At 55.8% G+C, this 20,695-nt stretch overlaps 8 protein-coding genes across 8 annotated transcripts; 2 read left to right on the top strand and 6 right to left on the bottom strand.

The window, feature by feature from the left end:
* Nucleotides 1-153: 153 nt before the first annotated feature.
* On the bottom strand, nucleotides 154-1,797 carry F5Z01DRAFT_663129 (uncharacterized protein). Its single transcript, XM_046264014.1, has one exon. The coding sequence runs from the start codon at nucleotides 1,446-1,448 to the stop codon at nucleotides 639-641; it is 810 nt and encodes a 269-aa protein (XP_046115508.1). The 5' UTR covers nucleotides 1,449-1,797; the 3' UTR covers nucleotides 154-638.
* Nucleotides 1,798-3,313: 1,516 nt separating this feature from the next.
* Nucleotides 3,314-5,393, bottom strand: F5Z01DRAFT_663127 (uncharacterized protein). Its single transcript, XM_046264013.1, has one exon. It carries the CDS (start codon nucleotides 5,250-5,252, stop codon nucleotides 3,405-3,407), a length of 1,848 nt encoding a protein of 615 aa, XP_046115507.1. The 5' UTR covers nucleotides 5,253-5,393; the 3' UTR covers nucleotides 3,314-3,404.
* Nucleotides 5,394-5,810: 417 nt separating this feature from the next.
* F5Z01DRAFT_691925 (cytochrome P450) lies at nucleotides 5,811-7,631 on the top strand (the record flags this gene model as incomplete). The annotated part of the gene is made up of 2 exons (XM_046266169.1): nucleotides 5,811-6,851; nucleotides 6,927-7,631. The coding sequence occupies 2 exons, from the start codon at nucleotides 5,811-5,813 to the stop codon at nucleotides 7,629-7,631; spliced, it is 1,746 nt and encodes a 581-aa protein (XP_046115506.1).
* Nucleotides 7,632-8,111: 480 nt separating this feature from the next.
* On the top strand, nucleotides 8,112-10,449 carry F5Z01DRAFT_683181 (glyoxylate reductase; the record flags this gene model as incomplete). The annotated part of the gene is made up of 5 exons (XM_046265824.1): nucleotides 8,112-8,236; nucleotides 8,318-8,923; nucleotides 9,337-9,378; nucleotides 9,429-10,047; nucleotides 10,099-10,449. 5 exons carry the CDS (start codon nucleotides 8,112-8,114, stop codon nucleotides 10,447-10,449), a joined length of 1,743 nt encoding a protein of 580 aa, XP_046115505.1.
* Nucleotides 10,450-10,513: 64 nt separating this feature from the next.
* Nucleotides 10,514-12,280, bottom strand: F5Z01DRAFT_663119 (adenosylhomocysteinase). Its single transcript, XM_046264012.1, has 2 exons — nucleotides 10,817-12,280; nucleotides 10,514-10,764 (listed from the first exon to the last, which is right to left on the bottom strand). Exons 1-2 carry the CDS (start codon nucleotides 12,151-12,153, stop codon nucleotides 10,752-10,754), a joined length of 1,350 nt encoding a protein of 449 aa, XP_046115504.1. The 5' UTR covers nucleotides 12,154-12,280; the 3' UTR covers nucleotides 10,514-10,751.
* Nucleotides 12,281-13,248: 968 nt separating this feature from the next.
* On the bottom strand, nucleotides 13,249-15,583 carry F5Z01DRAFT_683179 (eukaryotic translation initiation factor 3 subunit-like protein; the record flags this gene model as incomplete). Its single annotated transcript, XM_046265823.1, has 6 exons — nucleotides 13,249-13,810; nucleotides 13,864-14,330; nucleotides 14,443-14,505; nucleotides 14,764-14,767; nucleotides 14,947-15,147; nucleotides 15,198-15,583. 6 exons carry the CDS (start codon nucleotides 15,581-15,583, stop codon nucleotides 13,249-13,251), a joined length of 1,683 nt encoding a protein of 560 aa, XP_046115503.1.
* Nucleotides 15,584-17,056: 1,473 nt separating this feature from the next.
* F5Z01DRAFT_676768 (uncharacterized protein) lies at nucleotides 17,057-18,703 on the bottom strand (the record flags this gene model as incomplete). Its single annotated transcript, XM_046265284.1, has 2 exons — nucleotides 17,057-17,790; nucleotides 18,070-18,703. The coding sequence occupies 2 exons, from the start codon at nucleotides 18,701-18,703 to the stop codon at nucleotides 17,057-17,059; spliced, it is 1,368 nt and encodes a 455-aa protein (XP_046115502.1).
* Nucleotides 18,704-19,103: 400 nt separating this feature from the next.
* On the bottom strand, nucleotides 19,104-20,347 carry F5Z01DRAFT_270082 (mitochondrial carrier domain-containing protein). Its single transcript, XM_046258678.1, has 3 exons — nucleotides 20,212-20,347; nucleotides 19,982-20,156; nucleotides 19,104-19,931 (listed from the first exon to the last, which is right to left on the bottom strand). Exons 1-3 carry the CDS (start codon nucleotides 20,227-20,229, stop codon nucleotides 19,207-19,209), a joined length of 918 nt encoding a protein of 305 aa, XP_046115501.1. The 5' UTR covers nucleotides 20,230-20,347; the 3' UTR covers nucleotides 19,104-19,206.
* Between the last annotated feature and the right edge of the window lie 348 nt (nucleotides 20,348-20,695).

The following is a 20,695-nucleotide window of genomic DNA, read 5'->3' as shown; positions in this document are numbered from 1 at the left end:
AGCTCTCTCCGTCCGTCTGTCCGTCCTGTTGGTTGGCAACGTTGCTCACTCCTAGTCCAGGGCTTCCCCATTCGGTTCAACAGGGACTCCGGGATGAGGGTCGAGGGATCCATGGCCAGTCACATTGCCGGCTGCCGCTCAGCTAGCTGCGCTTCGAACCGGGGGGGGGCAACATCTTGTCGGGGTCCAGCAAGATGTAAGTGACACTTGCCAGGGAGTGGGGTGGGAGACTGGATGTTTCGTTTCTTTTCGACCCAAGTGGTGCATGGCAGCAAGATGGGCTCGTGGTCAGAGCCTCAGAGGATAGATACCATTTGCCTGCGACGAAATGACCCCTGGATGGGTCCATGTGATCGGATGCGATGCCCGGGCCTATCAAGGGGCATAGTAGGTCAGCTGGATACAGTGATATTTCCGCGCCATCCTAGGGATGTGAACGACTTCCACGAGTCTGTTTCGTTGGACTTTCAACCCTAATTACGGGTTGGACCCCTGAGGCCACGGCTCGCTTTCGAGATGCCACTGGCGAACTGGAGTTGGTTCATCTCGGCCGTGAACCAATGAGGAGGCGATGGGAATCTCCAAGACGGCCGCGCCGGCTACTTTACTTTTAGTGCCGTGCGAAGCAGGTACCCGGCTCATGGGCGCGCGGCAGCAGAGTGCCAGAGTAGGCCATCTACGTCTAGGGCCACCTGCCAGTTCCAATCGGCCGCTACCCTTTCCTGATCCTTCGCTCGGGGCGGCGAGCGTGTGAGCTGCCAAATCTGGACAGGACAGGTTGCGCGATCAGGAGGAGAGTGTGGGGTCCGACTCTGGTCCGATGCGACACTGCGAGACATTGGGGCTGCTGCCAAGATCCCCTGACCTTGAAGGAATCCACTGATGATCAAGTGGTTCCTTATCTTCTTGTTTTGCTGCAGTGGTTGCAATGTCTTGTGAACTGGGAGAAAGGGTGCGCGCGTCTCGCAGGCTCGAGGCGACTGCTGACCTGGTCGGGGACGCGTGAAGCAACCAGACACTTCTGCCTGAGAACCCCTATCATGTCTCCCGTTCGGGCAATAGATACCTAGTGGCATCGCAGCACATGCGACTAGGCTCGAGGCTATGACTGAATCGGGCAATGCTCCTTGGGCCAGATGCAGACAGGGCTGGCTCAATTGCGCGTGGTGAGGTCGTGACGGGAGGTTCTGCAACGTTACTGGAGCCTGGAGGCGCCTAGCAGGCACCACTTTACGCGCTCTGCATCCGTCAGGGGCAGGCGCGTCGGGCGCGTCGTCGATTTGGGGACCAAGATAATTAGTCTGATCATGGACGAGAAGATGGAGGAAACTCAGCGTTAGGCAAAGCTCATATATGTTTCCAGGCCAGCGTCGAAACGTCAAGTCGGGATCTGCACCGATACGAGATCTACTATGATCTGCTGGCGTTGCTGATCTCGTGCGCATCATTCCTCGTATCTGTCAAGAGACTGAGACTCGTCGCGTGACGATCCGGCTGCGTCCGTGGATACGTGCTGCGAGTCTGAACGTCGACGCGAATCGCAGGGTTGCGTTCATGTTGCAACCGTGAATCCGTGATTGACGAGAAGAACTTGGCGTTGTCCCTCGAGCTGACTAGGAAGTTTCATGTGCCAGGATTCCCGGTCGGTGATGAGCAGGGTCGACGACTCCACGCCTGATAGGCTCATCTACTGCATGTCGCTTGCCCATCCGGAAGCGAGGCGGATGGGGACGAAATTGATCTTATATCCTTGCTTCCTTCGTCTTCTTTTGGCTCTTGTTGTCTGTTCATTCGAATGCGATTAATATTAATTAAAGGAAATTAAATTAAGTCCAAGTTGAGATGTGATTTTGGTCCTTCCTTTGTATTGTTTCTGCCTACCCTAAGCAATTTCTGTGTCAATGATCGAGCCTTTATAACGAAGCGCGACTAAGCTACCGGGCAGCAATCGACAGACGCTAAATAGAGGAAAATTATCTTATCTTAAGACTTAAATTGTCACAGGAAGCAGTGGCGAATCGCGTGCACTGTAATGGACTACGAATCACTCCGTTCTAAAGACCACAGCCGGAAACCAACAACAGCACCAACTTTCTACATTATAGGCTACAAACTCACATGACCAGGACGTATACTCTATGCATCACCGCAAAAAGATTCTCTTTGGGTCTTGTTGCTGATAGTAAAGGTCTCAAATACACTGACGGGGGTGCCATGCGTCTGAGACTTCAACGCGTGAGCCTACTTGTCTGTTTGTCAGAGATCTCAACGAGACTAGCCATGTTAATTAGTCCCCAGCTGCAAGAAGGAAGCCCCAGAAGTATGAATAGATAAAAAATCACCGTCGGCAACCGCAGCAAAGCAATGTGCTCCATGTACCCACCATCTTGAAGGTCTGAAGGTTCTGTAACGTTAGGTGATGCGTCCTGGTGATGAGGGAGCTGCAGTGCACCTTACGCAGCTTGGGTTGCATGACGAATGGGTGAAAGCAACATTGGAGCAATCCATGGTACAGTATGCTAATACACTATCTGGTCAACGTGAAAGTCGGACATCGACGTCCCTGGCAACGAGACATACATTCGATGCCAACTATCTAAGGGTTATGTCTAACAGCATAGCCCTGTGCTATCCATGTAACATGGCTCTTCGCACGGCTTTCTCCACGGATCGAGCGTTGAAAACTGCAAGGAACGTGGACTTGATGGTGAAGGAGATCCCGAAAATTGACCTTGTGGCAAGACAAGCACAATATCTCTGGCACTATCGAAAAGGCAACTAACAACAGACTCTAGTATAATTTCTTTACTTCTCTTTCCCCCGGGTCCCGGAGCGACTGAGACCCACATGGCCGATGAGCCGGGTCCGGACTCCGGATTCCGCTCCGGCTCGAGTTACACCTTACGGCGCTTACTCTTGGCCTCACTAATTTGATCGTACTACATGAAGTCAACGCTAGCTTTTAATAATTTAAATTTACACAAGGTAGTAGCACTCCACCAACTGCTCGCACCGAGATACCATACGTGTGATAGTTCAACGTGCCCGACAACCTGTGACTGGTCTCACTATTACCTTACCATAACACTGCGAGATGGCAAGTCTCCCGAATTGACGGATTCATGTATCACAAAGACTTCTAAGAGCGGGCATGGGCCACAAATACATTTCTACACAGAGCAGAAAACTTACCGACGACACGACGAGGTCAGTGCCGCACAGTTGACTCAGCATGTAAGCAATCTGCATCCTACGCTCGCACTCACAGACCTGGTCTTAGTCCAATGAAACTAAATGGGAAACGGGCACAAGCCTTCTGGTTGTACACACCACGAATTTCCGGGTGAGCTATTCAGATCGTTCAACGTCAAAGCTGAACGGCAGATCCAATTATCCCTAGCCGCCTAAGTGCCATCTCTGCCGCTGTCTGGTCTATTAATTTCCACCAACACCCTGCCTATGACGAATTGTCTCAAGGAAGGCAACTCCTCCGCATAGAGGGCCGCAAGATCTGATGGTGTCGAGTATAAATCTGAATCAATAAAGTTCACCTCCAGCCACGCTGTGTTCCAATCCTCCACCTCATCCCCCGGTCTTGACGGGGCACGGTGGGTCATGTTCCCATTCCGAGTATAATATAGACAGCCCCGGCTCTGGTTGAACCACACGTGCTCCTTGTAGAAATGATGCCATGACCATTCAGGACCGCAGTAGTCGGCGATGTACTCGTCGCCAAAGATGGCCAGTCGAGTCAGCCTCTTCAGTGGCGAGAGCACCTTGGCTAGCTTGGCATGGGAAAGACGGATGCGGCCGCCATGGCTGGGGACGTCGTGTGTCGTCTGGCTGAAGATGACAAAATTGAACGCGAGTTCCTCCAAGGTCGGGAGATGCGCACCGATCGCGTCGAGGAGCTGATTGCCGCCGCCAAACATGGGCCAGACAAAGCACAACGACCGCAGGTTGGGGTAGTTTTCACGGCGCACATGATTCTCTAGTGATGTTTTCGTCCCTTCGGGCGCGTACACAAATAGCTCCTGGATTTTAGAAGCGTACTCGGCTGCGAGTCGCAAGATGTTCTCGACGCGACGGCCTCCCATGCCAATTACGTGCGGTATGGCAAATGTGCGCAGGCCGGGTAGGGGATACTTGCGGTCCAGCCCGTTCTCCAGCATAATGTCGCAGATTTTGGGCGACGGACAGAAGGACTCGAGAGGCGCGGCCAGGAAGTTCTCGAGTGTGGCCGGGCTCATATGGTTTCCGTCATCCAGTTCAGACCAGAACTTGCGCAGGCGCGGAAAGTGTATTGGTCCGTTTTGGAACGAAATAATGTGACGGTCTAGCTCATTGTCCTGGCCACGAGTTCCTTCAAATCCAGGACTCCAAATGAGACTCTCAAGTGTAGACGCAGAATTACGAAGCAGCGTCTCGGCCAACAACTCAATATTTCCTGATCGCTCGGGGTAGTAGTCTTGATCGCACCCAAAGCCCAAGGAGCGCACTCGGAAATGACAATCCGGAATCACGGGGCGGCCATCAGCCTCCTCCAGACCCGAGAACAGTTCATAGTCGTCGAGCCAGAGCTCTTGGAATACTGGACAGGTTCTCAGCCGGGAGACGAGGGCGGGCACCAGCTGGGGAAATACGGTCAGGCCTGCTGTGTGGTCCCAGTACAGGCGATCCAAGTTGGGCATGCAGCACTCCATGGCCTGTGCAAGTTTGTCGATCAAGCCTTGCCATTCCTTCTTGTCATTCCCGCCATCCGTCTCGGGCGCGTCGTCTTCATCATCTGTCTCCATGTCCCACGGATCCGGCGACTCCGAGTCGTACTCCCTGTCCAGGACAAGATGCAGGGTTCGGATGCAAGCCCCAATGGTGGGCTGAACATGGCTGTATCGCTGCGAGGCCTCTTGGAGGATATATTTCACGAGATTCTCGGACAACCGAGAGCGGACAATGGACACGTCCGAGAACTGATGCGGCCTGGCGAGCTGTCGGCACTCTCTGCTGACGAGCGCAAACGGTGAGAGGTAGCGACCTTTGTTCGGTTCTGCGATGAAGTGTGTCACTCGCCACAGCACCTCGTCTGGTAGGTCAAGGAGATTCCGCGATGTGGGATGCGGGGATCTCCTGTCGTGGAGAGTGCGATACCATGGAACCACCTTGGGCGCGCGCGTCTGCGCATACCGTGGATCCAGCGGGAAGTTGGCGGGCGACACGACTTTGCACTCGAGGGATGGCGGAGCGTCTGTCATTTCGTGGAGCCTGACCGTCTGACTTGGCCGGCATATATCTAGACGACAACTGGGTCGCTGCCACGCTGGGAGTCGTGCTGGGTCTGGCGAGGCTGGGGGGATGAATGCACGTTTGCATAAATTCTGGCATAAATGTCCGCTTCTACAATTATGCAGCCAAGCCTCAAGAAGGATTAACCTCGTGCGGGTGGCTTTGAATACCCGCCAGCCCGTGGCCCACCCAACCCTCTCCGAGTCTCCCTCTCCAGTGTCAGTGTCCACCACCTGCTTCTCGAAGCCAATCTTGTCTGCTTCGACTCGGCTGACGTACGTAACTCTCGATAAGCATGCGGGATCTCCTGCCAAACGAATAGCCCGTCCAATTGCCGGTGGTGGCGTGCGGCAGAGCCACTCTCCATCGTACGAGTCCGTCATGGCCGGGTTCCGGGCACCGGGACCCGCGGGATACCGATCTGGGGATTTGTCCATTGCGTCTGCTTCTGCTATAAGAGCTCGTGTAAGCCAGTCTACAGGTATCTCGATCTCGTCAAAGACATCTCAGGCCAGTGTCAAATGACCATGGCGCCTCTACATGTCCCCAGCTACACCACAGTGTGCCTCGTGGCAGCAGTGCCCGTCCTGCTCTATGCCCTCTACCGGTTCCTCCTCCCGAGTCCGTTCCCCAACATCCCCTACGACAAGGAGGGCGCCCGCAGTCTCTTTGGCGACATCCCCGCCATGCTCCGTAAGGGGGGCCAGGCACCGCTCGACTGGCTCATCACCCGCGCCTACACGAGCGGTGCGGGTCCCCTGAGCCAGGTCTTCCTCGTGCCCTTTGGCAGGCCCGTGCTGCTCCTGATGGACTTCCACGAGAGCAACGATGTCATGATGCGCCGGAAGGAGTGGGATCGGTCGGACTGGTCCATTGACTTTCTCAAGGGCGTTCTCCCCAAACACCAAATCAACCTCAAGACGGGGCCCGAGTGGAAGGCCCACCGACGCCTGCTGCAGGATCTCATGAGCCCGAGATTTCTCTATGACACGGCGGCGCCCAACCTGTACCGCAGCGTGGAGAAGCTCGTCGCTTTGTGGCAGTGCAAGGCGGACATGGCGCAGGGCAAGCCGTTTGACGCGGCCCTGGACGTCTTCTTCACCGCGCTGGATGGCGCGATTGAGTTTGGATACGGCGAGGGATTCAGCCATCGCAGCATTGACCCACAGCTGGCGGCGCTGCGTGACAGCAAGGCGTCTACTACCACCATGTGCCAAGCCGCAACGAGAGAGGGGCAAGGCGTGGTGGAGTTCCAGCAGGCGCCCGTGGACGACACTGTCATGGCGCTCCTGCATTCCGCGGATGCCATCGAGGAAGTGGGACATTGGCCCTGGCCCCGTCTGGGCTGGTGGTGGTACTGGTCCAAGCCATCTTCGCGCCGCGAAGCCGCTCTCCGGAAAAACCTCAACGGGCACCAGGTTGAACTGGCGGTGCAAAGGATGCAGGAACAGAAGGAGAGTGGCGGCGTCTTCCGCTCGGCGGTGGACTGCATGGTGGACCGTGAGAGACGGTTCGCAGAAAAGGAGGGTCGACAGCCCGTCTTTTGGTCCGAGACGATGGACAACGAGGTGAGTCTGCTCATGACACGACACGCGCTGTGGGCGGGTCCCTGATGATGAAGGGTTGGCTGACACGGCTGATAGATGACCGGATTCATTGTTGCCGGCCACGACACCACGAGCACGACGATATCATGGGGCCTCAAGCTGTTGGCCGACCACCCCGAGGCGCAAAGCCGTCTTCGCCAGGCACTGAGGGACGCCCATGCACCGGCCGCTCAGGAGGGACGCGCCCCCACGCACAGCGAGATAGCCAAGGGGAGTGTGCCGCTGCTGGATGCGACAATCGAAGAGATTCTCCGTTTGGGCGGCACAACCACCATGCTGGAGCGTCAATGCAACAGCGACACCACCATTCTCGGCCACCACGTTCCCAAGGGCACGTTGCTGATCATGGCCCAGCGTGGACCCAGCATCACCGCCCCGAGCCAGACTTCGAACGCCAGCAAATCGTATGGCTCAGACCAGGCGGCGGGAGGGTCCTACCAGGTCCCCAACTGGAACGAAGAGGATGTTGCCCAGTTCAAGCCAGAGAGGTGGCTGACCAAGGACGACAAGGGGGAAGTGGTGTACGACAGCCAAGCCGGACCGATGCTTTCCTTTGGCGCAGGGCTGCGAGGCTGCTTCGGGCGACGGCTGGCCTATGTGCAGCTCAAGCTGCTCGTCACCATGCTCGTGTGGCACTTTGAGTTCCTGGCGTGCCCGGAGGAGTTGTCGAGCTATGCGCGGGTCGAGGGGCTGACGCAGAAGCCAGAGTTCTGCTACGTTCGGCTGCAGAGGGCGGTCTAAGACTTTGAGGGGGCAGGAGAGTCAGAGTACAGTAGATGCCGGGGGAGCACTTGGCCTTTCTTGTTTGTTAGTTCTGTCATAGCAAGTGAATTGATGCCTCAAGCTTTCAAGCTCGCTCTGGGCGCGACGACAATGTGTGCATGGCCATTTGGGTCAGACTGCTCCTTTCCGCGCAATTAGGGCGCCTAATACATATCCCTTAGGCTCTTGATTCCTCATCTTGGCCATAGGATGAAGGGGAGAGTGATTGATGACTGTGATGAAAGACGACCAGTGCTGTTCGGCTGTGAGCCGACGTCGGTTGACTTGGTCCGCGATCCCCACTTTTCCTTGAGGCATCCATCCAATGATGAGCGCGCCTCAGCCCATGATCATCGTCATTCCCTCTGCCAAATCTTCCTCTGCTCTCCAGCTCAGCTCCATGTCCCAGATTCCATCTTCCAAATACCACGCTCCTTACCACACCATCCTGCGGTCGAAATGTCTGCGCCAACTACAATCGTGGCCGAAGCGCTGCCCAAGTTCCTGCTGCCTCGCCTCAGCTGGAAAGCAGCGGCGCCCTTGTCCTCTTCCCCCTCGCGGATCGTGGGCCGAGAGCAGACGCGGTCCTCCTGCGCATGGCAAGGACAAGGACAACGAGCCTCATACCACCACCACGCCTCCTCACCGACGTCGACACGGCCTAGAGCCCCCTTCCGCCACCCGAGTCAGATCCTACAGCGGGCCACGTTCCACACCACAGCGCCCCTGTCGCGCGACCACCACTTTGACACGCTGCGGTTCGTGCAGCGCCTCCAGGATGAGGGCTTCACCACGGAGCAGTCGGTGGCTATGATGAAGGTCCTCAACGACGTCATCGAGGAGTCCATCCAGAACCTCACGCGGACCATGGTCCTGCGCGAGGACGCCGCCAAGGCCACCTACACCCAAAAGGTCGACTTTGCCAAGCTGCGCTCCGAGCTGCTCTCGGCCGACTCGACAGAGTCCAACACGACGCGCAGCACCCACGAGCGCCTGAGCAACGAGATTGCCAAGCTCAACAGCCGCCTGCGCGACGAGATTGGCCGCACCCAGGCCAGCGTCCGCCTCGACCTCAACCTCGAAAAGGGCCGCATCCGGGAGGAGGCCGTCGGCCAGGAGCTCAAGATCAAGGAGACCGAGACCAGGATCGAGCAGGAGGTCGCCGCCCTGCGCGAGAAGCTCGAGCAGGTCAAGTTCCAGACCCTCCAGTGGCTCATGGGTGTCTGCACTGGTTTCGCGGCCGTCCTGCTCGGTGCCTGGAGACTGCTCATGTAGACATGGGACATGGAGGCAATTTGTGAGATGGCGTTTGGCGTGGTTTTTCGGACCTCTTTTACCTTGCATATAGATATTTACTTTGTCTTTGCATAGCCATATACTTGATTCATCGCCTGCGCCAGGACTCTTCGTCTCTGTACACAGTGTACAGTCCCCCTAAAGTCCTGTAGACCGCTCGCTCAGGCGACGATCGCCATTACCAGGCCATGTGCTCTGCCGGTTGGCAACCGTTGGACCCCAGCCCGCGACATGGAGCCCCCACCATGACGAATGAGTGGCAGCACCTTGAGCGCCATCGGAGGGGCAAGCAAGCATTGTTCAAGATAAGAAGCTGGCTGAGAGCTAACGTGCCAAACCCTCATAACTAAAGTCACAGCTGAATCGATAATCTGTTTGCAATCATGAGCTCTGAAAAGCCCAAGGTCCTCCTACTAGGAGCCATTGAAACGTCTGCTATTCCCAAACTCCCACAAAGCGACATGCTAACACCACATCCAGCGCCTACGATGCGTGGGATGAGCTGAAAACACACGCTCAAGTAGTCACACCCTCCTCGTCCTCCCGCGAGGCCTTCCTCAAAGAACTCCCCGACATCACCAACCTCTTCGCCATCTACCGCACCTTCCAATCCGCCTCTGTCACAGGACCCTTTGACGTAGAAATTATCGCCGCCCTGCCCGCCAGCTGCCGGTTCATCTGCCACAATGGCGCCGGCTACGACCAGATCGACGTCGCCGCCTGCACCGACCGGAAGATTTGCGTGAGCAACACCCCCACGGCCGTCAACGACGCGACCGCCGACACGGGACTTTTCTTGATCCTCGGCGCCCTGCGCAACTTCAACCAGGGCATGGCCAACCTCCGCAGGGGACAGTGGCGTGGGTCTGGGGACAAGGCGGCTGCCCTGGGTCATGACCCGAGGAACAAGGTGCTAGGTATCCTGGGCATGGGTGGGATAGGCAGGAACATGGCCGACAAGGCGAGGGCGTTTGGCATGAAGGTGCAGTATCACAACAGGACGCAGCTGAGTCCCGAGCACGAGGAGGGGGCCAAGTACGTGGACTTTGAAACCCTGCTCAAGACGAGCGATGTACTCAGTCTGAACCTCCCTTTAAACGTGAGTTCTCAAGACATTGAAAGTCTTGATCCAAAACTGACAGCACACCAGAAACACACCCGTCACACCATTGGCAAGGACCAGCTCGCCCTCATGAAACCTACAGCCGTGCTCGTCAACACGGCGCGCGGTGCGGTCATTGACGAGGCGGCCCTCGTGGACGCCCTCAACGACGGTGTCATCTTCAGCGCTGGCCTTGACGTCTTTGAAGACGAACCCCAGATTCACCCTGGCCTCCTGGAGAACGAGAGGGTCATGCTCGTCCCGCACATGGGGACGCACACCATCGAGACGTTGGACAAGATGGAGCGCTGGGCCATTGGGAATACCAAAAAGGCCGTCACGGAGGGCAAGCTGAAGAGCATCGTCCCCGAGCAGAGGGATCTGGAAAAGGAGCTGTAAGTGCCCGGCGTTTGCATACAAAGACCTCTCTGACATACACACAGAACCAGGTAGAGACAGCACAAATAGAGGGTCATCAATATATTCGTTGGACCGTGTTAAACCCAAGTCCGTTCTAGACGCTTTCTTCAAAATTCCGGGAGATCATGTGTCTCCTCTGGGTGTATAGCCCCTTTCGCCATGCAAAACTTTTCATGCTGTTGAAACCACAAATTTTGCCCTTATCGCCTAGTTGAGAGAACAAAGGAAAACGTCGTTACACGTGGGCCCCCGTTGAGGGGTAACCGTTAGATTACATACAATTAGTAGCGGTAGCTGCGATGCTGTTAATACGTGTACATATGTGATAAAAATCAGGATGACTTACATGTCGCTCTTGAAGGGACCCTCGACCGTGAGGCTGAGGTACTCAGCCTGGACCTTGCTGAGGGTGCTGAGCTCGGCGTTGACGTGGCTCAGGTGCAGACGGGCGACCTCCTCGTCGAGGATCTTGGGGAGGACGTAGACGCCGACATCGAGCTTGCCGGCCTTCTTGAACTCGACGTACTTGTTGCCCCAGGCCGCGTCCGAGGCCTTGTACAGCATGATCTGGGCAAGGACCTGGTTGGTGAAGGAGCAGGACATGACGAACGAGGAGTGGCCGGTGGCACAGCCCAGGTTGACGAGGCGGCCCTCGGCGAGGAGGATGATGTGGCGGCCCGAGGGCATGAGGAAGCGGTCGACCTGGGGCTTGATGTTCTGGACCGACTTGGCGTTGGCCTTGAGCCAGGCAACGTCAATCTCAATGTCAAAGTGACCAATGTTGCAGACAATGGCGTCGTTGGGCATGGCCTCAAAGTGGGTGCCGGTCAGGATGTCACGGCAGCCAGTGGTGGTGACAAAGATCTGGCCCTGGGGCGCGGCCTTCTCCATGGTGGTGACCTGGTAGCCGGCCATGGCAGCCTGGAGGGCGTTGATGGGGTCAATCTCGGTGACCAGGACGCGGGCGCCCATCTCGGACAGAGCCATGGCGCAGCCCTTGCCGACATCACCGAAGCCAGCGACGACGGCGATCTTGCCGGCGACCATGACGTCGGTAGCACGCTTGATACCGTCAATCAGGGACTCGCGGCAGCCGTACAGGTTGTCGAACTTGGACTTGGTCACCGAGTCGTTGACGTTGATGGAGGGAACGAGGAGCTTGCCCTCCTTGAGCATCTTGTACAGGTGGTGGACACCGGTGGTGGTCTCCTCGGAGACACCGTAGCAGTCCTTGAGCATCTCGGGGTACTTGGAGTGGACGAGGGCAGTCAGGTCACCGCCATCGTCGAGGATGAGGTTGAGCTTCTTGTCGTCCTTGAAGGCGGTCAGCTGCTGCTCGAGGCACCAGTTGTACTCCTCCTCGGTCTCGCCCTTCCAGGCGAAGACGGGGACGCCCGAGGCGGCAATGGCGGCGGCGGCGTGGTCCTGGGTGGAGAAGATGTTGCACGAGGTCCAGGTGACTTCGGCACCGAGCGAGGTGAGGGTCTCGATGAGGACGGCGGTCTGGATGGTCATGTGCAGGCAGCCGGCGATGCGGGCGCCCTTGAGAGGCTGGTCGGCAGCGTACTTGGCACGGGTCTGCATGAGACCAGGCATCTCGTTCTCGGCGAGCTCGATCTCCTTGCGGCCAAAGGCAGCGAGGGACAGGTCGGCGACCTTGAACTTGGAGGCGGGGGCAGACATGATGGATTGTAGTGGTATGGGGGTATCAATTGGGAGGAGAAAAGGATGAGGGAGGATGGAAGAGAAGAGAGAGAGGGAAGAGGAGAAGGAGAGGAAAAAAGTCGAGGTTGCACGCAAAGTATAAAAGCAGCAGGCAGAGCTTACTCGCTACAGGACGGGATGGACCTAACGGCCAGTGACTGGAGGTAGCAAATGCCGCAGCCTCATGCTACTGGTCGAGGTAGAGCCACTGTTGGTCGATGGAGGGGCATCTGGAGGGGTTCAATAGAGGGGCAAAAGTTTTGGGCGGTGGGTGGCAGGAGCGGGCGGGGCGCCCCTCAGGCACATCCACTGGCAGTCCATGATCCGACAGCTCTTTCCCATCCTATTGTGAGGTAATCTGGCGGCGAATGGAGCCACCCAGCGGCGGCTGGACGCGGGATTGCACAGGCGACTGGGGAAGAATACGTGGCACGACTGAGTTGTCGTAAAGCACGGCACTGACAAGTGAATTGAATGGCTTTGAAGATTTACATAGTCGAAAACAGAACGTCGCTGGGCCTGGCGTGGTCTGCAAACTTAACAGAGACCCCTATCTTATCGCACACGTGCACCCCGCAACGGACCCTGACTGGGCTTGCCGCCTCAGCTTGCCGCCTCACCGTGGGCCTCACCAGTGGCCAAGGACAAGGATTCTCGCCTAGAAGTGCGTGATCGACTCCAATCCGTGTAGAGGCAATTAATGAAGGCTAGGTTCGTGACTCTGTTCTGCTTGCCAGTTTGACTCAGCATACAGACTGACGCTGTATCCTCATCCAGCGTTCAGCGGGGTCATGTCTGGCTGCGGACATCAAGGGACTGCACTGGAGCACCCAGACCCGGGCAGGCTCATGTTTTCTCGTAGTGGAGTATCATATCGTTCGCAGTCGCTAAGTCTACCACTGGAGTGAGTGACGGAAACACGTCACCTGTATGTATAAGAGCCTATCCCACAGTCCGGAACGCCACCAAATGCAACCAGCCAGCCAGCCGTGGCCGGCCTTTTGTCCAAACCCGCTTCCTTGGTTTTCTAAAAGTCTCCTCCATAAACCTCCCCGCGAGTTCCTATGCCGACCATTACTGAGGCGCCAGGTTCTCTCGCACGGCGAACATCCGGGCACTGATGCCGGCCGTGAAGCCGTCCACCTGCTTGCTGTACTGCTCCACCTGCTTGGCGTTGAGCATGCCCTCCAGACGGCTGGGCTCCTGGGGCAGCTTGAACAGACGCTGCCACTCGTCCTCTGGGAGAGGAGCCTGCTTGGCGACGGCACGCTGGGCGTTCTCGGCCTTGCGCTTGGCTTGCCACTGCGAGATCTTGGTCTGCTCGCGGCCCAGTTGCCTCTGGTAGAACTGGAAGTTGTTGAGATCGGTGTAGTGCAACTCGATGCTCTCGAGCAGGAGATCGCATGTCTTCTCCAGGAAGGGGTCGATGGCCAGGTCCAGCATGTCGATGGACGGGTGCAGGGGTGCCTGCACCTGGTCGCGCTCCAGGTCGGCGGACGACACTGGGGGCTCGATGTCTTCTTCCGACGGCAGACCAGGTATCTGGTGCAGGAACGAGGTGAGGAGGTGAGAGTTGTGGATTGTCACGGGGAGCTCGGCGAAGATATCCTTGTAGGACAGCTTTGACTTTTGAAGGCTTAAGTGCATGTCAGCATAGCTCATTCTGGGGACAAACAGGATGGTACGAACATGTCAGTGGTGAACTTGCCCTCCTTGAAGGCGGTCATGAACGAGGCGGTCAGGCGGAAGGCCCTGAGCGCCAGGTTGCCCTGCGAGCTCTTGCTGGCGTCATACACAAGCGCAACAGTCGCGTTGTTTGCAGTCTGGTAGTGCACCTGGTTCTCGATAAAGTTCATGTTGACAAAGTTGCCCAGGGTCGCGCTGGTGTACCATCCGACGTTGTTGGCGTCGACGTTGACCTCCTTCAGGTGGCGGATCATCTCGCTCTGGTACGTCTGGTTGGCCTTTTGGCGGGGAGCAGCAGCCGCGGCGGCGGATGCGTCGTTCTGATGCGAGTCGGAAGAGGTGCCATCGGTCGAGGGGAAGCCGAAAGAGTTTGTGATCTCGAGGACGCCATTCTGGTCCATGCCGACGATGGCACCGGTGGCGGTGGTGGGGAAAGCAGACGAGCAGTGCTTGTTGATCTTCACAGCGACCTGCAGCTATGTTAGCCCTTTCATCATCCTCAAGGCCTTCAGTGTCCTCCATGTCGCGCGTGTTGTGCGCCCGTGATTGACTGTGTGGCTCATCATGGTGGGGCACACTGACCAGAGCATCGACCTGTACCGCCTGGAAAGGCGCATCCTTGAGGGCGTCCGCCATATTGAAGATCTCGAGTTCGGGAGAGTTGGGGGAAATGCGATCGAGAATCGTGAGCAGAGCGGCGCGCGTTCGTGGGAGTCGTCGGGAGATTCGTGACACGGCTGGCAGCTTCACGGCGGCGCGGAGGGGAAATTGTCCAACTTTTGTCATTTGTGGGTGTTTGTGGGAGTGGGCGGTGAGGGCTGGCAGAATTGCCTCATTGGGCGGTTTGTGGTTCTGCACTGCTCAATCGAGCTTCAACATCGGCAATTGACGTCCCCTAATCACCGCCCTCATCAGGTACACTTTGGCACGCGCTACTCAGGAATCGTGCTTCACTATGTCCTTTTCTTTTGTCTAAATCGGTCTATTCTTGTGTAATCGCTTCGCTCGGGTATAAACGCCATGCTCCATACGGAAGCTCATGTTCCATCAAATTTCTAGTCCAAGGATGGATACACTCAGTCCCACTGGCTGATCTCCCAGCTCTCAGCGTTTTCGCCAATTGTCAGACGGTGCTGGTCAATCTTCCAGTGTGAGTACAGTGACCTTGTCGAGCCAGCTGCCTTGCGGTGCGCTGGGCCCCGGCCACCAGCAATGGCATCCTCGCGTGAGCGCCAGAGACACGTAGCCAGGTTCCTCCGGTCAGCATTCGGGCGTCCAAACCAATATCTGTTTCATGTCAGCAAAGCGAGTTCCTTCGGCTGCAAGAGGAAACATACTTGAGGAACCCGCCGCTAGCGACGGCTTCAGCATGAGCCGCTTTATCGAGCGCTCCCAAGTGCGAGGTATCAGTCTCAGCCTTGATTTGTGACCGAAAGGCCACGACATAGAAGCTCGTCTGCTTGAAACCCTGGCCTTCTTCCATCACCAGCCGCTTCAGCTCCGCGAAGATGTCGTCCCAGTTGAAGGAGTCCTCGTATAGCGCCGTGGCATAGTCCTCGCGAGTGTGTTGCATCACTGTCAACGCACGTGCGAGCAGGGCGTTCTCTCGATCTAATGTGTCCAGATCAAGCAAATGGTCCGCGTCTGAGTATGGTGACTGGATGAGGAGACGGCTATGCTGCGGTGTGCTAGCGCCGCTGCTGGAAAGAGATGCCACTGTCATGTCCACATCGTCCTTGTTGGCTTGTACATGGACCGGGACCGTGTCAATGACTTGCACGGCCATTGCGCCGATGTCTGGTGCTAGTGGCTGCTGGTGATGGTGGATGAGACGATTGGGGTTGTCACTTTGGATCTGATGGCCAGGTCTCGCGTTGAGGAATTGAGTAAGGTAATAAAGAAAGAGTAAGGATACTTCAGTAGGTGACCGGCTGATGTACAAAAGGCTCAAGTCCCAGTTCAAATCACGCAATACCAAGGACAAAGGTGTAAGTTCTGTAGTCTGTCAGACTCACACCCGAGAATACGCGTGGCCAAGGCCAAAGACGGACGCAGGACCGGTTTAAAGCTTGCCAAAGAGGTCTCTCTAGACCAAAACTTCTGTGTAAGCCACGGCGATCTTTAGTCAGAACTTGCAAAAAGTCTTCGCTCTGCTTACGAGTCGTCAAAATCCACAAATCCTCACTTGGACACTTGAGACCTTCGAACAACCGTCCTCCACAACACAGCCATTGTCCGCTATTTCTCCAGATTAGGAAAGACGGGTGAAAAAGCACGCAAGCGCGGACCAATGAGATACTAGACTGATGAGGATTGTCGCTAGGGTTTCGGCCGTAGTTCTGGGGAAAAGGAGCTTGTCTCTGCTAGTACATGTGAGTGCCTATCCTGCTGTGATCATTGACCTAGCATCAGAGGATCGCACGGGGTTGGAAGCGGTGTAGCATGACCATCTTTCGTTTTGAGAGATGATTTTCGCGTATTGTAGAGGCTGGGAAATCCGCAAATCAGCCATACTCCTTGGATTGCGCGAGTCAATGCCGACTTGCGCTGCTCAGGAAGATGGCGTGCTCTGTGCTTGACTAAGCCCGGACCGGCCGTCGAGGCTTCACGCCAGAACCTTCCTTCGCCCTCTGGCTAACCGCGTGGCGTACAATGTTGGCTTACGCTAGTCTGGCACTCTCTGCTTGCATTTTGAGGCGTCGATTGTCTCTGGTTGTCCGTCGAATCGCTGGGTGACGCTGTATCAAGGCGTAAGGTGTGACACCCTCCACCAATCCTTCGCAAGCAGCCTCACGGGAGACGTGCGTACCTTGCATGTCCCGCGTGAGGTGGCTGCATCCTCAAGTGATGGTGGTCAAGTCACGTTCTCAAAAGGTCTCACTGTCATCACTGCCGCCATTACTGAAAATTGGTGTTGAGATATTGAGGGAGCTCGAGGCTGACCCAAACCTGCTCCGATTCAGGACTGCATATCTGTCCAGGCGTCGTTAATTGCCTTCGCCTATCCGAATCGTATGCTAACCAAGGCATAGCTCCACCGAGGTACGTCGCGGTGACCATTACCGAGATACCTGAAAGGAGCACAGAGCACCCCTATAACACTCCCATTTGCCATACCCTCAAACTTTCCGCATCCCAACAAAAACGCATCTTCATGTTTCCCAATGGCTCCTCCCACTCGGTACCGAACTGTTCGCTAGGCAGATGACTGCCAGTTCCGGTTCGCCTCCCTTCGCATCTGCCAAAGAGACACGGGGTCAATGATGCCCTCTGGCAGTCGCAGTGCATGAATAGCCTCCGCTTGTGACGAGAAGGGAGTGCTTGGTAGATGCTCGTTGATTACCTCTATGTCCAACGCGCCGTACTTCTGTGCGACCCCACGCCAGGTCGAGACAACTTCCTTTGGCAGCTCTGGCAGGTCTTTACGGCGCCAAGTAATCGACACTTCCGACCGAACATCGTATTCCAAGCTGTGGCGTCGATCAAAAAGGAACGCACAAGCGTCCTCAGGAGTAGCCCACCAAAGCACCAACTGTTGCAACTGTGGCATACGCCGAACAACTCGCGCAGCTGTCAGCAGCAGATTAGACCGGCGAGTTTGCTCTGGCTCTCCCAAGTCACCACAAGTCAGCATGAGCGAGCGGAGATCGGGCCAGGTCCATGTCGATTCCTTGGCGCATTGGAGGAAGAATCTGTCCGCATCTATCACGAAGGACACGGAGAGATGCTCCAGCTTTGTCGAAAGTCGGCCGAAACCTTGTACGCTATTCATCTTAGGCTTTCTTCCCATTGGTGATATGTAGTCCACGACCGAGACAAAAGCTTCCAGGTATGATTCGTCAGACATTTGGAACTCTACCAACTGATGGTAAAGCGTGAACCTCTTTAGGTGAATGGTGTTGTTGAGAAGCTCAAAGCATGTTTGCTCATCTGAGAATGATACGTCAGTACTTTGAGAAGCTTGACGATGAAGAGAAAGATTGGACTGCTCACCTGTTTCCAACATGGACAGTACAACTGACCCCCAACTCTCGAAGACCACCTCTTTTAGTTCAGGCAGATAGGGAAGGATATGTAGCAAAGCTCCCAATTTGTATGAGCGGAACTGTCGTCGCTGCACTAATTTGGTCACTGAGCACATACGGGCCAGCTGTCGAAGCTTGGAATTGTCGCACTCGAGTAGTGAACTGCTTACCCACGTTGACTGACCCTCGATGAGAACCGGGTCAGGTGTTCCATGCGTCCATCCGTGCGTTGGGTCATGCCAGGTGGATGTGTCGATTGATGCGAGAGGATCCTGGCCGTGGGCAACGGCATGCTCCGCGGTGTCGTTATTACCGAAGCAGATACGTCCACCATAGTGATCATCGACATCCAGCGGTTGCCCACTCAGTTCAAGAGTCAGGCCGGAGACTGTACGAGGCCATTGGCACACTGCTTTGGACAAGCGGCTTAGCGTGTGTCCGAACTTTTCAAGATCAGATCGGGAAAACCACGCTTTGACTGCCCCATCGTCTTCATTACGATAATTCAATATGTCGGCGGGTGAGTCAAGGCAATAAACACAAGCTTGGGGCGAGAAGTCATAGTCGAGCCAGATGTGCTGCACGCAACGGCGATGGTCTTCGGAAAGGGCCGCGAGCATGTTGATATCATGGGCCTTGACCTTCAGCCGACGGAACGTCCTGCTTTCGAAGAAAGCCTTCCATTCCTTGGAGACGGCGGCATACGATGCTGCACCAGACTCATGTCCTGCTGCGTTTTCGAGAATCAGGTCGCGAATCTCTCGAGGGAGACAGTGCCAGTCAGTGACGGCCTCTTCGCGTTGTGACCCCGGCGCCATCGTCGCGCCGGGTGACAAGACAGAACGACGCGCTGTAGGAGAAGGTGGTGAGTATTTTTGGCCTCGTTTCAACGCATGAAGGTCAGAAATCTTTGGCATACCGTTGTTCGCGTACACAATCGTGATCGTCGCTCGAGATCGAGAGATCAGTGCTTGGCTGAGGGACGTGAGAGAGCAAACAGCTTCACTTGAGTATTTTCCCAGATGCAATGGTCCCAGGACAAGCTCCGTGTTCAACAATATAGTAGGTGAGGTTGGTGAGAAGAAACATGAAGCACGAGTGTGCGAAAGAAGAGAAGGGGGAGGGAGGATAGAGGAAGAAAAACGGGCTGGTCCGTTCACTGGAGGCAGACACGAGTCCACGACGGTCCTCGTCTGAAGTTAGACCTCACCATTTGTTATGATAGTCATTGGCTGACGACTTCATCCGATTTGGTCCGTTGCTGTGGTATCGTCGTAAAGCCTCATGATAAGCTTAGCTGTAGGTGATTGATATGTATACCTTACATGCCGACTGAATCGTCTAGATCTGGTTTCCTCCTCTTGAGCCACACTTTTGACGTCTCGTACGTCCCCAAGTACAATCCACTCCCAAGTGCTGTCCAGGCAGACCTGAAGAGCCCGCCCCGGAAGAATCCGCGCAGGCCTCTTTCGTTCCAGACTTGCCGCGTCACAGCCCATGCGCCTCTCTTAGTCTTTCCAACCGTCTCGCTCGCTGACTTGCCCTCTCGATCTTCGCCAGCAGACAGCATCATCCTCGTCTTAACGACGTCACTTGGTGTCGTGATCCATGCCGCAAAGGCCCCTGCTGTACCTGCGCTCGTACCACAGATCGTTCCCGTCTCGAGAAGACTTTTCTCTCTCAGATCAGGCTCACCACCCCTTCGCTTCCATAAGGTCGTCTGAAGGTGCTCAAACAAGGGGAACTGCAAGGCTGTGAAGGGCAGATTCCGCGCCACAAGCGCAGTGTAACCTGTGAATAGCCTCCTTGTACCTCCGCGTCGCAGTTCTCGAAAGGCCCGCAACGATGTTGACTCATTATTTGGTCCCGATTGGCTGCTTCGCAGCATTTGCGCATTCTGCTTGATGACTTCCGCAGGTGCCAGCACCGCGCAAGAAGCCATCTCAGCCACGGACGACGCCAGCGAGTGGACTAAGGGGTCGGGAATCGGCAGAGCCTCACCGAATATCCTCTTACCCGACTCATAGGTGGAGAAGAATATGCCAGCTGTGCGTCGTTAACATCATGACGTCCAGAGGGGCGGGGGGGCAACAAACCAGCGGGGAGCGTAGCTAGGATGACACTGCCGACGCCCTGGTAGAGGCCTCTGAATGCCAAAGGCTTCGGTGCCTTTGCATCTGTTTTGATAAAGTCCTGACTCTGATATCTCGTCTTCAATGTGTCGAGCGGATAGACCAAGAGGTCGACTGTGAAGGCGGCTACCGCACCAGCCTGGATGCGTCAAAGCTTAAAAGGCTGTTTCTGCCTGCTGAGCATTTCGACTTACCACGTAAATTTCAGCCATTCTGTATCAGAGACGCCTTGGAACATTGCAGATACTGAAAATGAGTAGAATCTTGAGAATCCATTGGCACAGTGATGCGATTGACTGAAGTTGTCCTTGTCATGACATCATGCTGGACATGCCGGAGTTTGCACCGACTCTGGAGTCTGGTCGGCTTTTGTGATAAACCTTGTTACAACTACCCTGGACCATTGTGCGCTAGTTTTATAATCACTGTTTGATATGTCGTCGTAGAGAACTAAGTTACACTCAAAGATACATCTCGGCTTTTTTCTAATGCAAGCAAAAGGTGATGGGTTAATTACTTACCCCTTTTCTGTTCTGTGAATAGTCACGATTTCACGTGCTGCATTTGAATGGGCTTAGACTTCCGATGTGGTTCGACGCTGTCCAACGTGGAAGACCTCGATCCTCAAAGATCTGCAACGCACAAGGTAAGCAAAAATATTTCGCCGAGAATACTGGA

The sequence above is a fragment of the Emericellopsis atlantica genome (assembly GCF_019669845.1).
Source record: "Emericellopsis atlantica unplaced genomic scaffold F5Z01scaffold_26, whole genome shotgun sequence".
Lineage (NCBI taxonomy): Eukaryota > Fungi > Ascomycota > Sordariomycetes > Hypocreales > Bionectriaceae > Emericellopsis > Emericellopsis atlantica.
Note: the sequence above shows the minus strand (reverse complement) of the source record. Positions and strands in the feature narration are given on the sequence as shown.